We start from the raw sequence: 15,104 nt of genomic DNA, 5'->3' as shown, positions 1-15,104 counted from the left end.
CTTCCATATGGGTGCCAAGCTGTCATATTAAGACTGTATAATGCATATACAATCAACACCAAATTCTGTGGGTTGTCTTTCATAGGATACAATGAAGCTATATTTGCTAAAGTTGTAACACATGCTAAGTCAATAAATTTTAGTGCTTTTTTTTTTCTTTCAAAAACGCATTTTCATCGAGTTCCCTTCACTGCATTGTCAGAGTCTTCCAGTCACTGCAGTAAAAGAACAAGAACAGTGGCCACTTTTTTTTCCCCCAAGCTCTTCTACCCTCATACACAATGTGAGTATAGTTCCTCCCTATCAGCAGATGGAGACAGAGTACACATGTTTTGATGTCATCATCCTTCAGTTAATTAAGCATTTCTCACCACACAACATAGACAGCATCCATTAGGTTGATCTTTGTATTTTCTTAAAGTTTCCATTATAATGAATCAACATACCTTGGGTTTTAGTCATTTCCCTGATTTTAAGATGTTTTTCTATTTTTGGAATTACCTAAGAAACGTGATCCTGGGTCTAGCCCTACATGTTAAGGCCCAGTGTGCTGTAGCACAATCAGTGTAACAGCAACACAGATTACCTGTTAACTTCCATGAGAGATACTCATGTAATATTGCTGTATGATATAGTTCTTCAAATTGCTGTTAATTGTTTTTGCCATGCTATTCAACAGCATCATAAATTGTGGGCTTAAATGGGAACATACTAAAAAAACCCTGTAAGTAATAAGTTCAGGCAGCAAACTTAGCAGGAAGCTTTTATAAAAATTTTCTCACAGTTCATTATTACAAATTGACTTTTTGTTTTGGCCCAGGTAGCAGATAGGAACTAGGTATTGCCTGGATAGTATTACGTGCCATTATCAGTTTCTTAAAAGAGATACTGCCCTATAGAAGTATCCTTAATTTCACTTTCAAAAGGTGTCTTTAATTATTCTCTGTTCTGCAATTGTCTGCACTTATGCTTTTGTCACTGTCTCTTAACTCTTGTCCATTACATATCACTACAAAGAAAGTACATGGGTACAGCCAAATGCCAAATAACAGTATTTATTAAGTATTCTTAAACAGGTGAGGGCAAGGCATCGATATCCTACCAAAGTAACTGTTTCCTGTGTGTTTCCATAAGGCAAACCAGCACAAACTCCAGGGGTTCAAATGTAATGGAGTGATGTTTTTCCTCATAACCTTAAGAAAAATCTCTAGCATAATGCTTCAGAAAATGGTCTGTATTTAAAAGTAGGGCTCGTTGAAACCAAAATAGATCATTTATTTTAACCTCTATTAAAACTTGTCTTCTGTCTCCCGCTGCTGAATAGGACTTGTCGTATTTCCTATAGCTGACCCAGTAAAAAAGAATTTGAAGAAAATAAGAAATACAAAACAAGATTATTCCATTATCTTGGCATTTTGCTAACAGCAACACAACATCTCTTCCGTTAACATTCACTATTGGGTGATTCAGTGTTTTGGGTCACACACAGTTTCTGCCACTCCCAATTTTGATTTGCTCCTGTTCACGGGATTACCACAGTTCTGGTGCTTCCGATCCTGAAGCAAGGACGCAACAGAAATATTATCCTTCCTTTTAGAGTATTTAAAGTTTTCAACTGTGCGATAGGAATAGGAGGAACCTCTTAGTCTCCCTAACAAACCCATGCCTACAGCTTCCATTACATTTCAGTCAAACTCAGTGACTTTGGTTCTATCTTCAATCTTTGTCTGGTTAAATTGACTCTTTGTGAAGAAGTCAGTCAGTGAATGTAAACTCTTGTTATGTTTAATAATGGTCTTAGATTAATGCAATCCATTACTTTTTCAATTATCTTGCTACTTAGAGTTACTGCAAACGTTTATGCAAATTAATTTTAGGTCATGGCTGTTTTCAGCTGATACTTTGGGGTAGATAGGATGCTCTCTGAATGAAACCTTTTGTTCCTTTTCCAATATTTTTTAATTACTAAAGCCAATATTTCTTCATTAATTTGCTACTTATAACTATTGCAACCATTTAAGCAAAGTAATTTTTACTTTTTTTTATTTTGCTTCAGTCTATTCCTTTGACATCGCTTCAGCCCTCAAAATAGGATTTAACTGATGTACAGATTTTTGTGCTAGCATTTTGCACAGAAAGGAATTTCACACAATACTACCAGTAATTTCCCTGACAGTATTCACAATCTGGAGCTATCGAATCCATGAGCAAAAGCTCTTGTTTGCTGAGTGCAGACTACATTTTAAGGCAGATAACATTTATTTTGTATGATTAAAAAGGTGTAAAAAAACTTAATGAAACTTGCACATATTATGTTAGTGATAGCAAAAAAAAAAGGTCGTGCTTGGTTCAGTTTCATAAGTGTTCCCTTGTATGATCTCCTTTTTCCCAATAACACAGCATACTGAATCATAATGTGTCTGTAAAAAGTCAAATCTGAATCCATTAAGGAACTGCTCAGTAGAAGTTGGATCTGCTCTAGAGCATACTAAATTTCATTCTGCTGAAGGAACAAAATATGGTTCAGGAAAAGAAGAAGAGTCGTAACATAAGTCTGGCATTCTTAACCTATTTATACCTAATTTAATGTGAATTATACTCGATGTAATAAAGCGATAGTCAGAAGAAAAATGTTAGCAAAGAACATTGTGAAGAATGTACCTTTTCACATCTATAGTCAATAGAATTAATGTTAGGAATTGTAAAACTAATTAAAAGTAGAAAGGTATAATAACCCCAAGGAACTGTGATCAAATGAATGCTGAAAAAAGCAAATAGAAGGCAGAAAACAATATTAATAAAGTTGTCTCTAAATAGTCAAATTATATTATAGATATGCTTTGGCTGACTGTAGCTATGAAAGTATGAACATTAAATGAGCTAGTAGGATTTTCTCTTTGCTCTTCAGCGGCTTACAGTTAGCTCGCAGATGGCTTCTGTCTCAATTTAGTTTAATCCAATCAACTCGCCTCACTCTGTCCTATACTCACCTATAAGAATGTTTTTTGGGGTGAAAAACAGCTGCTTCTTCCTGCTGGCATTGGCATATGGAATATAGCAACAGCACTTCCTTTCACTCATCATGTGTCCATGGCTCTCAAGGTCAAAACTGCTGAAACCAAGGTAAAGGGAATTGAGTTTGTTTAGTGTTGTATGTCACTGGATAGTATTTAGAGAATTAGACAGCTACTGTGGGGCTTGAAAAAGCAGTTGCTTTCATTCTTACAGTAAGAGTGTTCTTCAGTCTTCTCTTCCTAAAAAACAAAATGAAAAGGACACTTTATAGTAGAGTGCTGGTAGTAAGTACTGCAAAGTACATCTTATAAAAGGGATTTCAAAATATGTGATGTAGTTCCATTTATGAGATATAACCCTTGGAAGGGTCTAATAAAATCCTACATTTGATGACACTGGTGTATTCCTAAAATTCTTTCTTTAAGTTGTTTTAGCATATAATAAATGACTCTGTAGTTTTTAACTTGTGGGTTTTGCTTTGAAATACTTCAGGAATTAGAAAGGGAAAAAATAGTTTGAAAATACAACATATTCTGAGATTTAAAAAATATATATTTAAATTTCAGTGGAAAGCTCAAATGAAAAAAATGAAGTGGAATGTAATACAACTGGAAGATTTTCAAAGGGTTTTCATTTTCATGTTATTCTTTTAAGAATATATTCTTAGCACCGAGCTGCATGGATTTCTTTAGCTTATTCGACTGAGCAAAGCATGCTATACCTAATACATCACTACATCCCTGAGACAGGGACTAGAAATATTCTGGGTACAAAGAGAAAAATCCCGGGCCTTTGACGCCAGTGAAAGTTTGTCGCTGACTTCAAGAGAGGCTGGAAATTTACCTACTGTAATTAGAGCTCAACAGGTCATTGGCTCACAGCCGTCCTTCAGCTCTGTGATTTTCACCTCAGTCCTGTCTCACCACTTTTATTACAGTACAAATCTACATCTAGAGCAGATAAGCCTTCAAGGAGGCAGTTGGTACAGGAGGGGCAGCAGATAAAGGAGAATTACAGGAAATGTGCATCTGCTCAGAGCAATGGAATGAAAATGATTCCCACCAAAAATGTGCCAAAGATTAAACTTCCAATGCTTAGAGATACTTCGAGGGGGGTAGGAGGTAGCATGGCTGCCAAACTTGCACGTGACTTTGTAGTCAATTAACATTACAGTGACCGTAGTGTACACCATGGAAAAGAAGGGATCAAATGGATTATTTGGCCAGTTTTCATTTAGAATAAGACTAAAGACAGTGGAAATGGGAAAGCCATATTTAGCCCTCAGACCAACCTGCCTGAAGAGATAAATCATTCTCAGTTTTTGCTTGGCTTTGTTTTGATGTAGGGAAAGAAGAAAATAGTAAGGCTGTCTTGGACATTTACTTATTGACAAATATCAGTTTGTACAGGCATGATGAACTTCTCTCCTATTGCATTAGAAACTACAGCTCCTTGATCTCTCTCCTTGTGGGAGATAGATGCACTATTCAATATTTAGCACTTTACAAAATTTAGCAATATAAAAATAAGTAGTTTGCTAAATTCACAGTATCCACACTTCTGTCAATGTCAGATGGTTCCATAAATACATTACCTACCACACAACCATTCAAAGAGAACTAAGGCCAGAAGTGAACGTTAGAGATGTTTGAGTGAAGCTTCATCCAGAGAGGCATCTGGTTTTGCTTTGAAGGATCTAGTATTTCCAAAGGCAGTTTGTTCCATTGGCTAATTGCCTGTACATTTAAAAATGTCCTTCATGCATCTTTTTAATTTGTCTAGCTATAACTTGCAGCTGTTTACTTCTTGTGGCTTTTCTGATAGATTAAAGAGCCCTTAAGAACCTGGTATTTTCTGCCTGTGAAGGTACTTATCCATCATAATCAAATCAGCCCTCAGAGCTAAACAGATTGACCTCTTTAGGGCTGTAGTCCTAATGAAAAAGAAAATGTAGCCATCAGCTCCCTTTTGTGGCTATTCTCTGCACCTTCTTAATTTCTTAACATACTTTAAAAATTGCTGACACTAAATTGGATGCCACTTTGTCTTCCCAGTGCTCTGTTTAGAGGTAATACTTCCTTATTTCTATTCATACTCTCCCACCTTAAAACCCGAAGCCTTAAGAGCTTGCTTTGTGTCCCAGTATTGCAAGAGAAGCTCATAAAAACGAGCTAGTATGAACGAATGCTCATCTACAGCCCTTCTCAGAATCACTATCTCCTTGAATAAAGGCTCCTTTTACCAGCATATAACAAACTAAATCAAAATGGAAATTACACTTTAGAGCTGCCTTATGTTTTACATTTTTCACTGCAATCTCACCTGCCAATTGAGTTTTATTTAAAAATGGGGACATTAAAAAATATTCTATACCTTTTCTTCTTTTCTTTATTAATTTTGAATCACTTGTCAAGAACATTATCCAACTTTATCCTCAAAATCCCCCCTCAATGCCCCAAAATGATAAGGGCACTCAATAACCAGTTTTGATAAAAATTCTTGAATAAGAGCAAATAAAAAGAGCAAGTCTCTTTCAAACTTTGCAAAAGGGAAATGATTTTTGAAACTTTGCAGTATCTTATACATTTGGGTTTTGGTTTCATTCCTTTAGTCTTAGTTGTCCTCCAAATAATTCCTCTTCCTTTCTAGTTATGAATATGCAATTATTATTTCCCCTAACTCAGTCCCTGTAATCAACCTACACACATGTGATTCCTTTTACCTTTCTTTAGAAATGAGTCCTATCCCTCTATTAGTTGTTACCTATTTTTCCTAAAATTAATCCCATTGTAAATATGGTGTCACTATTCAGAGATTAACTCCAGCTTCTTTTGCATTGATATAATGCTTCACTATGTTACTCCATATTGATTGCTTGCCATTCTGATACACTGAAAAATTGCATCCAGTCTTCTATATTTTACTACTTCATTTATGCAGGGCCACTTTTTGTGGATTTCCTTCTGAATGAATACCTGTATTTGGAATATTTCATCATGTTAATCTTCATTTTTCCATTTTAAATTTATTTTTGAATTGCAAGAAGTCCTGTAAAACATCAAAACTTTCAAACTCATTTGCTATCAGCTCAATTCTATTGATCTCAAGGGATCTTGCAGGGCACACAAAAATTTGCTGGCTTAGGACCCACATTTACATGTCCAAGTGTATTTTTTTAATAATGGAATCGCTATAGTAATGATGTTACCCTTATTGCATAATGTATCACAGTTTGGAGATCAATGGAGGTCTTACCAGAGGAGTCAGATAAACACCCATTGCTAGTTTCAAATACTTGATAACCAAACTGGAGGAAGGGCAAGAAAATTCTTAACTCATTACATGTGTTGTACCTGGGCTAAGACTTTATACAATAGTCTGCTCCTAAAACAGAAACTGAAACTGGAATGCTTTAATATAAGAAAGCAAAATGTAGACACACATCTTTCCATTGTAAAGCATCATGTAGCACAATATTAAAGATGGACAATATGAAACTGATAGCAATTCTCTCTACAGTCACTGTCTTTCTCATGACTGCTTTCTATCTATATCTTTTGGAGAAAATTAAAGAGTAGAAGATGCAGGATGGAGGGGATAGGCAGAGAGGAAAATGAAACAATAAAGAAAGTCAGGAGTTTAAAAAATGGCCAATTAAAAAGGAAAGATACAAAGAAGTTAAAAAAGAGGAAAGCACTAGCACTAGCTAGTGTGAGAAAATACAAGACAATCTGGAGTCTATAGAAAAGAAAAACTGATTTTACTGATCACTCTACCAGACTGTAGTAAACATATTCAGTTTCATGTTCTTAAGCAAGCGCACAATATTGCCAAAGCAGTTGCTCAGGTTTGATGCATAGACATCCCTAGTCCTGATGTCCCATGTTTCCCTTTAAAAAAATAAAAACCCAAATAAGCACCTGGAATGTCATTATATCATCACAGAAAAACAGAAATTAAAGTGTTCTGCATTAGCAAGGCTCTATTATTATTACCAGAACACATTAACCTTCAAAACATAATTTTACATTATATGTGTAGGAATTAATACAAGTCCTAGGGTCTGCATAATTCAGGAAGCCAACTTAGATGATCTGAGATATGTGAATTGTGCTTCACCTGAAAGGATCTCAAGGCATTTTATGAACTTCATCAGCTGAAGGCTCACAGGTTTTCCTCTGGCTGCATTGCTTCTGAAACTTCAGTTTAGAAATGAAGACACTGAAATGGAATGAAAGAAATAGTGATAATAAGGTATCTTAGGAGAAATAAAGTATTTGTATCATTCTCTAGATACCGTTTCTCTTTTATTTAAAGACAGAGTATTTGATCATAAGATAGTAATTGCTTTATGAAACTTGTATTTTTAGGAGTATTTTTTTCAATTTGGAGTCGGAATTTATTTAGAACTAATTCCCAAAAATTGAACTTTGAAAAATATGTAACAGATATCCCTTGTTACTCATTTCTACATCCTTACCTTTGGAAGTAAGCACTGGGATGACGTTTTCTAGAGGCTGGGAAACTTAACAGTTACTGCTTTACAATTTTCTACATTTTTATTTGTATACGGTTTCAACATGCTTAAAAGGATGGCATTTCTTTTAAGTTAAAAACTAGGTTTAGTTAAGCATCTGGATGATCTTAAACTCTCAAGGCTTCCTGTGTAATAAGTATCAAGAAATGTGCTTCTCAGTCTCCGAACACTTATAAATTCAAGAAGCAGTTGGTATACAATAAAATACAATAAAAACAAAGAACCGTACATTGTAACCACACATTAGGAGCCGAAATGTACCAAAGAGCTTTTAACAGCTTTTATGTAATTGGCAACAGCAAAAATTCCGTCTAAATATTTCATTTTCTAAATGTGTGTGAGGTTCCACATTATGATTGATAGAAATCTGGAATTATTTTCTGACAATTATGTACCTAATATAAACATGGCATTAGGTTTTACTGTTTTTTTCCCTTTTGCAGGTTGTTCTGGTGAACCTGTTGATATGCATGGTAGTTTTCTACACGGTGTACTATGTGGTCCTATCTGTGTGCTTTGCAGTATTCAAGTAAGATTTCCTTGTCTTTAGTCTAATATGAGGGCATACAACAACTGGATATAGTTGGTAGGGCTCTGACTCTGTAGAGGAGGCATCCAGACTGGAGGCATCCAGTCCCAGTTATTCTGTGAACACATTCTTCAAATTCAGTTGAGTTGTTGTACCTGGACCTTTGTTCAAGTGCACAAATTGGCAAATGGAGACTGAAAACTAATACGCAATGCTGCTTCTAATCTGCTTCCTTGCACTTGCACCGTGTAAATAAATGAACGTAAGAGAAAAGATGACATAAAAAAAGGAAAAGAAAGATTTTACAGTTGATAAAAAAGACAAATTATATTCCCTTAGGAAGTTATTGATTAGCATGTATAGTGCCAGACATGTCTTAAATACAAGCGGAGATCATGGACACCATGTACAAGGGCAAGACCACAACATGCAATGGAACATAGAGAGCTTGTAAAAATCCAGAGTATTCCATCTGAAATTGTATTTAAAAGCACCCATAATATGTCATATAATCACGAAGGCTTTATTGAAAATCTCTGGTTATATTTGTTCATTCTATTTCCACAGGATTAAAATGCTGGATGCTTTGGCACCTTTTGATTTTAAGACAAATCCCTCATGGATTAACCCATATTATTTAGGTAACTGAAGTTTGTTTCTGTTTTTTTTCCCAGCCAAGAAAATAGATTGTATCTGGATGTAAACTTGTGTTCCTTATGGACAGTATTTTAAAGCTGTTTTAGTAATACTAATGATTTCTGTATTTTAACTACACTGCATTTAAATGCTTATTCATCTTCCTTGCACTTCTCATTTCTGTATTGCTACTCACCATTCAAGCGATTGTTAGGCTTTTCCTTGAGTTGTTCTTCTGATCTTGCATCATCTGAAGAAAACGTGCTGCTTTGGCAGGATGCTTCATTTTCATTGCAGAACAATTACCTATTCTCTGTAAAGATCCTCCACAAAGTTGTTAAATTTAATTTTCATACTGCAGTGAATTTCTTATGAACCATATTGGATCCAGATCTGAGTAACAGGTCACATTCAACTACTGGAAATCTTGCTTTGGTAATGCCTAAATACAGTGGGCATTAGAATTTCAGGGTTTGATTGTAGCTCAATCCCTAAACATATCTTTATATATGCTAAAACAGATTTCTGCATTTTTGTCTGAAGCTTTCAAAATATATTCTCTTTCCTAAACTGTCATTCCTAAAAAATTACATGCATACATGAATTTTACCTGATTTGTAATCCATTTTACAAAGGCAAACCACATCATCTATCAGTAAAGTAAGTAAAGCTCAAAAGTAAATTGTTTAGTTCATCAGGTTAAAGAGAGTAATAAAAATGCATGGATATTTGTACAGTGTCAATACTGATTTCAGATTAAAAAAGAGCATTTCAGTTGTAGCAATGGAAAAGAAAATTAAATCATATTCCATTAGAATTACTTTGCAGGGCCCTAACGTAATTACTGTATCTCAGTATGATTTTTTTTCCCAAAAATTTTATCAGCTAGTTTGATGCAGCATGTTTATATGCCAAAGACAGCAACTATATCATGCAACCGGTTAGTATTCCATCCTCCTTTCTGTCCACGGGATGAAATAACATGGATAGAATAGCAAAACAAAACAGGATCTGTTTAAAGTCTATGGGCACGCAGACAGAACGAAGCTCCCTGAATGATGTTGCAAATGAGAATTAGTTTACTCAAGGGTCTCACTCATGCCTGTTAAAAACTTAGAAGATAACCTCAAAGTAAAAATGGAAGTCAGCTCAGAACTGAGGTATCATTACTGGCCCAGTTTTGTAAAAAAGTTTACAGAGCATCTGTCTACACTAAGCATACTTTCTAAATTATAAAATTATTGGCAAAATTTAAAGGGATACTACCATCATGAACTATAATAAACTAAAAAACCTAAAATGCATTTGTCAAACATTAAATTTTTTGAAGTGTTATTTCCTATTTTCCTAACTACATGTTGTTTTCCAGTTATCTTCTTATTATTTTTTACATTTTTTAAACTGCTGGGTGAAAGACCCATATTACAGTAGGAACTAATTCATCCTATACAGAAAAGAATAAAAGTAAAAGGCACAAAATGCTGCCAAATGTATGAATTAAATACAGTTGTCATGGTTTAAGCCCAGCCGGCAACTAAGCCCCACATGGCTGCTTGCTTGCTCCCCCCCGGGTGGGATGGGGGAGAGAATCGGAAGAGTAAAAGTGAGAAAACTCGTGGGTTGAGATAAAGACAGTTTAATAGGGAAAGCAAAAGCTGCGCACGCAAACAAAGCAAAGCAAGGAATTCATTCACTCCTTCCCATGGGCAGGCAGGTGTTCAGCCATCTCCAGGACAGCAGGGCTCCATCACGCATGATGGTGACTTGGGAAGACAAACGCCATCACTCCAAACGTCCCCCCCCTTCCTTCTTCCCCCAGCTTTATATACTGAGCATGACGCCATATGGTATGGAATATCCCTTTGGTCAGTTTGGGTCAGCTGTCCCAGCTGTGTCCCCTCCCAGCTTCTCGTTGGCAGGCCATGGGAAGCTGAAAAGTCCTTGACTAGTGTAAGCACTACTCAGCAACAACAAAAACATCAGTGTGTTATCAACATTATTCTCATACTAAACCCAAAACACAGCATTATACCTACACGAGCTACTAGGAAGAAAATGAACTCTATCCCAGCCGAAACCAGGACAACAGTGAAAAAATAACAATGGTCTCTACTCTCAGCTACAGTAATCTTGGGTATTACATCACTGTAATAGTAAAAAAATAAATAATTCCATTAAAAATGTGACTTTTGTATGCCCGTGTACTTAAAAATAAGAACAAAATGCATTTAGATGGAAAATTATCTGAATTACAATTGCACAATTATGGCCTGTTGCATGGGAATTCAGGACTACAGCTAGAAGAGACGTCCCGCATTTTACATTCAGCCCCCTGCATAAAGCCACCGAGCATAACGTCAAACTTCACCCTAAAGGTGATAATTTTTGATCCCATTACACATTGTAGCAAGTAAACAAGCTGAAAGCGAAGCACCACTCCATTGCTGTGTCAAAGACTACAGCTCATCAAATACCAGATGAGGTTCCTCACCCTTCCCAGCGTAGCTGCTCCGTGCCTTCCAGACTGTTTTCCTGCCCGCGGCTTGCCCCTGCCATTGCTTTTGCAGAGCTGTGCCCGCATCAGGGGAGGTGGTCAGCGCAGGCTGGTGGCACAGCATGGCTCAGCACACTGGGGAGAAAGCGCCAGGGGACAGAAATGCACCATTTCATCACCAAGAGAAGGAATTTTCTTGATCAGATAACTTTAATAGTCTCTTTTGGCAGCACAGTTTAGTTATTATCACTTTGCTGGTAATCCCCATTTGTGGTTTAACACAACACAGAGCGAGCTGCTGAATGTCAGGCATGGTGAGTGCATGGTAGCTGCGTCAGCCTTGCTATCAGCACTGAGAAAAGCCAGGCTCCTGCCTGTATGTGCCATGAGACCCATATGGATGGATGGCCTCTGCTCACCGTGTAGGCCCTCTGCTCTATCTCCCCTTGCGTGTCTTGTCTTGAAATTGTTCTGAGGTGTATATATATATTCTGGTGTATATCATATATATATATGATGCAATGAAGTCGACAGGGAGAAAGCTATGGAGTTTCTTACCAAACATAACCCCTTAACCACACAATTCTGCTTTGGATGAGAAAAATTTGTCTCTATCACTCAAATCTATTTGGTGCCATATGCAGAGTGTGGATGGTCCCTAAGTAAAATTTCCACACCATTTCTCCTCTAGACTATATAAACTGGTCATAATCCTGTCACTGGTCATGATCCTGTTAATTCTCATGTTTTGCAAAATCAGCAATGAACTTTATAATGAAAACATTAGTGTAATATTTGATCCTGTAAAAATAATTTGCGTAACTATCTCAGACATTTTAACTTCCTTTTGCTACCATTTTGAATATGGGAAAAAACCTTTCAAAACTGTGCTTGAAATATCTTATTTTCATTTACAGTTCTTGTGATATCGTTGGAAATAACTTTCTTCATTTGTGGTCTGCTGTTTGCCCTGGTTGTGGAAGAATGGGTTTGGGATTATGCTGTAACAGTTACTATTATTCATATCATCATAACTTCAGTCGGTAAGTCAGTTTACTGCTAAATATATGCACAGTATCACAAATTGAAGGACCAATCAACTATGATTCATCTACTGTATTACTGGACTAACTTAATCATTTTTCCTTAAAGCTAAGTAAATGCATATCTCTATTTTCCATCTATTTGACTCATGCATGTATTTAAATTGTGCCATTTAAAACTAAATTCTGGTTTTGTTGCAGAATTTTAGAACACTATTTTCTTATCAAGAATTCAGAGTTTTAGTTTGTAATCTAACAGTTCATATCAAACAGATCCAGCCTAGATACAATTTCAGCATCTGGGAAGTGCGTTTTTCTCTAAAACAGGAAATTAATAGTGGTCCATGTCCTGACACTTTAAGATCTACTCATTAACACTTCAGCTCGAGTTCAGAGTAAAAATGAGGCTTGCTTCAGCAAAGCCGATTCAAAGTTTTAAAGTTAGATCATTTGAACTAAACCTCATTGAAGAAAATAAAGAATTTTACCACCGAAGCATCTATTTTCCCCTGAAACTCTTCCCCTCAAAGGAAAGAAAAGGAAAAGAATTGGCTGCTGTAAATGAGACTCGTCATCCCTTTTTGCCAGTCCCTGGTAACCTGCTCCCTCTTCTCATGCTGTTTAGAAGAATGCTGCTATGGCTGATTAGGAAATATATTTTAACCCCATCCTTGCCAGAGCCCATTTGGGGATTCTCGTCTCCTCTAACAATGAGCTTAGTATTTTTATTCTAGAATTTAGAAATAGGAAAAATACCACTGACAAAGTAGGACTCCCTCCCTACTACATAAGAATTCATATTCCATTTCCCAATGCTTTGTCCATTTGTCTTTTAGCACTTTATACAGACAGGGATTCCCCAGTTCCCATGACAAGTTAAGCCAGAGACCAACAGAGACTGCATCTTAAAAAATTAACCATAATTTCTCCTCTACTGAATTTGATTTCCTGGAATTTAAGCTACTGTAATTCCTTATTAATAACTTCCGTATTTAAATCAAGGAATTTACAAAAACTTTGTCAAAAAGTGCGTTGTATATAATTTCTACAGGAAGGTATCTTCTATCATTATATTAGATGATGCATTTCAATGTCCAAACAACCCCAGATTTGTTATTGTTTCTTTCAAATGGCCAACGAAAGCTCTGCTGGCTGACTCTGAGCTGCCAGCACATGCAGGGTGCCTCCCAGCTCACTTTACTACCTCGACAGCCCTGTCAGCTTTTTTGGGGGTGGCAATATTGGGTCATATAATGGCCCTTCAGTTGATCATACAGTGGGGATGTGGGTCAGCTTGCACTTGCAAGGGCAAGTGCCTGACACAGGAGAGAGCATGCTGTGCAATAGTGCTAACATGCAGCGTGCGCACCCAGACTGCCTTTCATGCACTGCATCACCCATTAAACTGAAAATGTTTATTTAATTTATTTGGATTGCAGCAATATGTAGGCACTCTACCAGGGGATCGGTGTCTTTGTTGTGCTAAACCGTGTACAGGTAAGTAATAGAAAAGGCATTTCTTCCGCAGAGAGTCTAAGAAAGAGCTCCATTTAGCACACACTTATTAGGTTTAAGACTTGCCTTCCAGTGGGATCACTCACCAGGCTAAGCTTAATGGTATGACCAAGCATCTGAATGATCAGGACCTAAATATGCATTTGCAATTTCAATAAATGTAAAGTGTGTAATTTATGAAACTTAACTAAGCAGACCTTTGATAACATAATGTAATGTTTGCATGTCCCCATCCTTATTGTTTAAAAATTTACATTTCTCCTTTTCTTCTCCTTGTTATGTCTTCTCAGTTATGTCCGAATTCCCCCTGACGTTACACTGGTGGCTGGCATTAGGTATAATTACATTCTTTAAAGTTTAAATTGTTAGACTCTGTGTAGAAAGTTAGTATTTACAGTATGAATTGTTTCTATTAAATGTCTGTTGTCTCGCTAATTTGAGAATTGTCAACATTTAAAGAAGAAATATATGCTTTGAATTTACACTTCTTTTAATGACACAGGCAAGTAACACTGGGCTAACATTTGCCTTGCCTTAAAAAAATCTTCTGTTTTAAGACCAGAATGTACTCAGCTTATGTTAATCTTGCTAACAAACAGCAGATACGCTCATGTTCTTGAAATAAACCATGATTAAGTCCTGACTAATCAAACTTTCTCACTTAATTTAGGTGTCAAAAAGACAGTTGCCCAAACTAGTCTTCCTTGGTACCCTTTATAATCAATGGAAAGAAACAGGCACCTTCAGAGGCAATTTTTATAAACACTATGCAGAGGCACGTATGATAGATGAGATAGATAAATCCCAGTCATCACATTTCCTTAGAGTGAATGGCAAGCCTACATTTCTGAATGTTTAATTTTCTGTAAAATTAAAAGCATAGCTTTGTATTAGAATATATTATCGTGAAAAATAGTTAAGGGAAAAGGACTGGCTTCTGCTCTTCTTTCTTGTATGATGGATAACAAGCATCGACAGCTGCAGTAAATTCCTAAATGATGGGGACAGGCAAATAAATTCCCTGTCCTGCAACTGGTTTTGCATCAGCAGCTGCTGAGGCTGATATCTTTGTAGGTGGTTAAAGCCTTGGGCAAAATGTTTAAGTAGACAGTCCATTTTTAAAAAATTGAAGATAAAAAGAATGTCTGTTTAAAGTTTTATCATAACATTTATATTCTGCTATAAAAAATAATATAAAACAGTCATAAATTTTATTTCAGGATCTGGAGTAATTTCAATGATTTGTGGAGGACAGATTTTGGCGTACTGCTTGTTCAAAGACAACTTCATTTACCCAATTCTAGATGATTTTTGAAAAGGAAAATTAAAACTTGC

The 15,104-nt window shown here is 36.2% G+C and overlaps 1 protein-coding gene and 1 long non-coding RNA gene across 4 annotated transcripts in view; one reads left to right on the top strand and one right to left on the bottom strand.

Moving 5' to 3' along the window:
• LOC140650039 (uncharacterized) overlaps positions 1–11,351 on the bottom strand; it is a 25,798-nt gene extending 14,447 nt beyond the window's left edge. The window contains exons 1-5 of one of the 3 annotated variants that reach the window (XR_012041831.1): positions 11,209–11,351; positions 8,914–9,030; positions 7,135–7,236; positions 3,227–3,254; positions 2,991–3,112 (exon numbers count right to left, since the gene is read on the bottom strand). This is a non-coding gene — a long non-coding RNA (uncharacterized lncRNA). Of the gene's footprint in view, positions 1–2,990; positions 3,255–7,134; positions 7,237–8,913; positions 9,031–11,208 lie in introns of all 3 variants that reach the window. The other 2 variants (XR_012041830.1, XR_012041829.1) reach the window with 2 other exon arrangements.
• TMEM244 (transmembrane protein 244) lies at positions 3,091–15,104 on the top strand. The gene is made up of 6 exons (XM_072857906.1): positions 3,091–3,123; positions 7,996–8,081; positions 8,649–8,722; positions 12,129–12,254; positions 14,060–14,104; positions 14,990–15,104. The coding sequence occupies exons 1-6, from the start codon at positions 3,091–3,093 to the stop codon at positions 15,082–15,084; spliced, it is 459 nt and encodes a 152-aa protein (XP_072714007.1). The 3' UTR covers positions 15,085–15,104.

This window comes from Ciconia boyciana, chromosome 3, assembly GCF_034638445.1.
Source record: "Ciconia boyciana chromosome 3, ASM3463844v1, whole genome shotgun sequence".
Taxonomy (NCBI): domain Eukaryota; kingdom Metazoa; phylum Chordata; class Aves; order Ciconiiformes; family Ciconiidae; genus Ciconia; species Ciconia boyciana.
The sequence above is the reverse complement of the archived record's forward strand: the minus strand, read 5'-3'. Positions and strand labels throughout refer to the sequence as shown.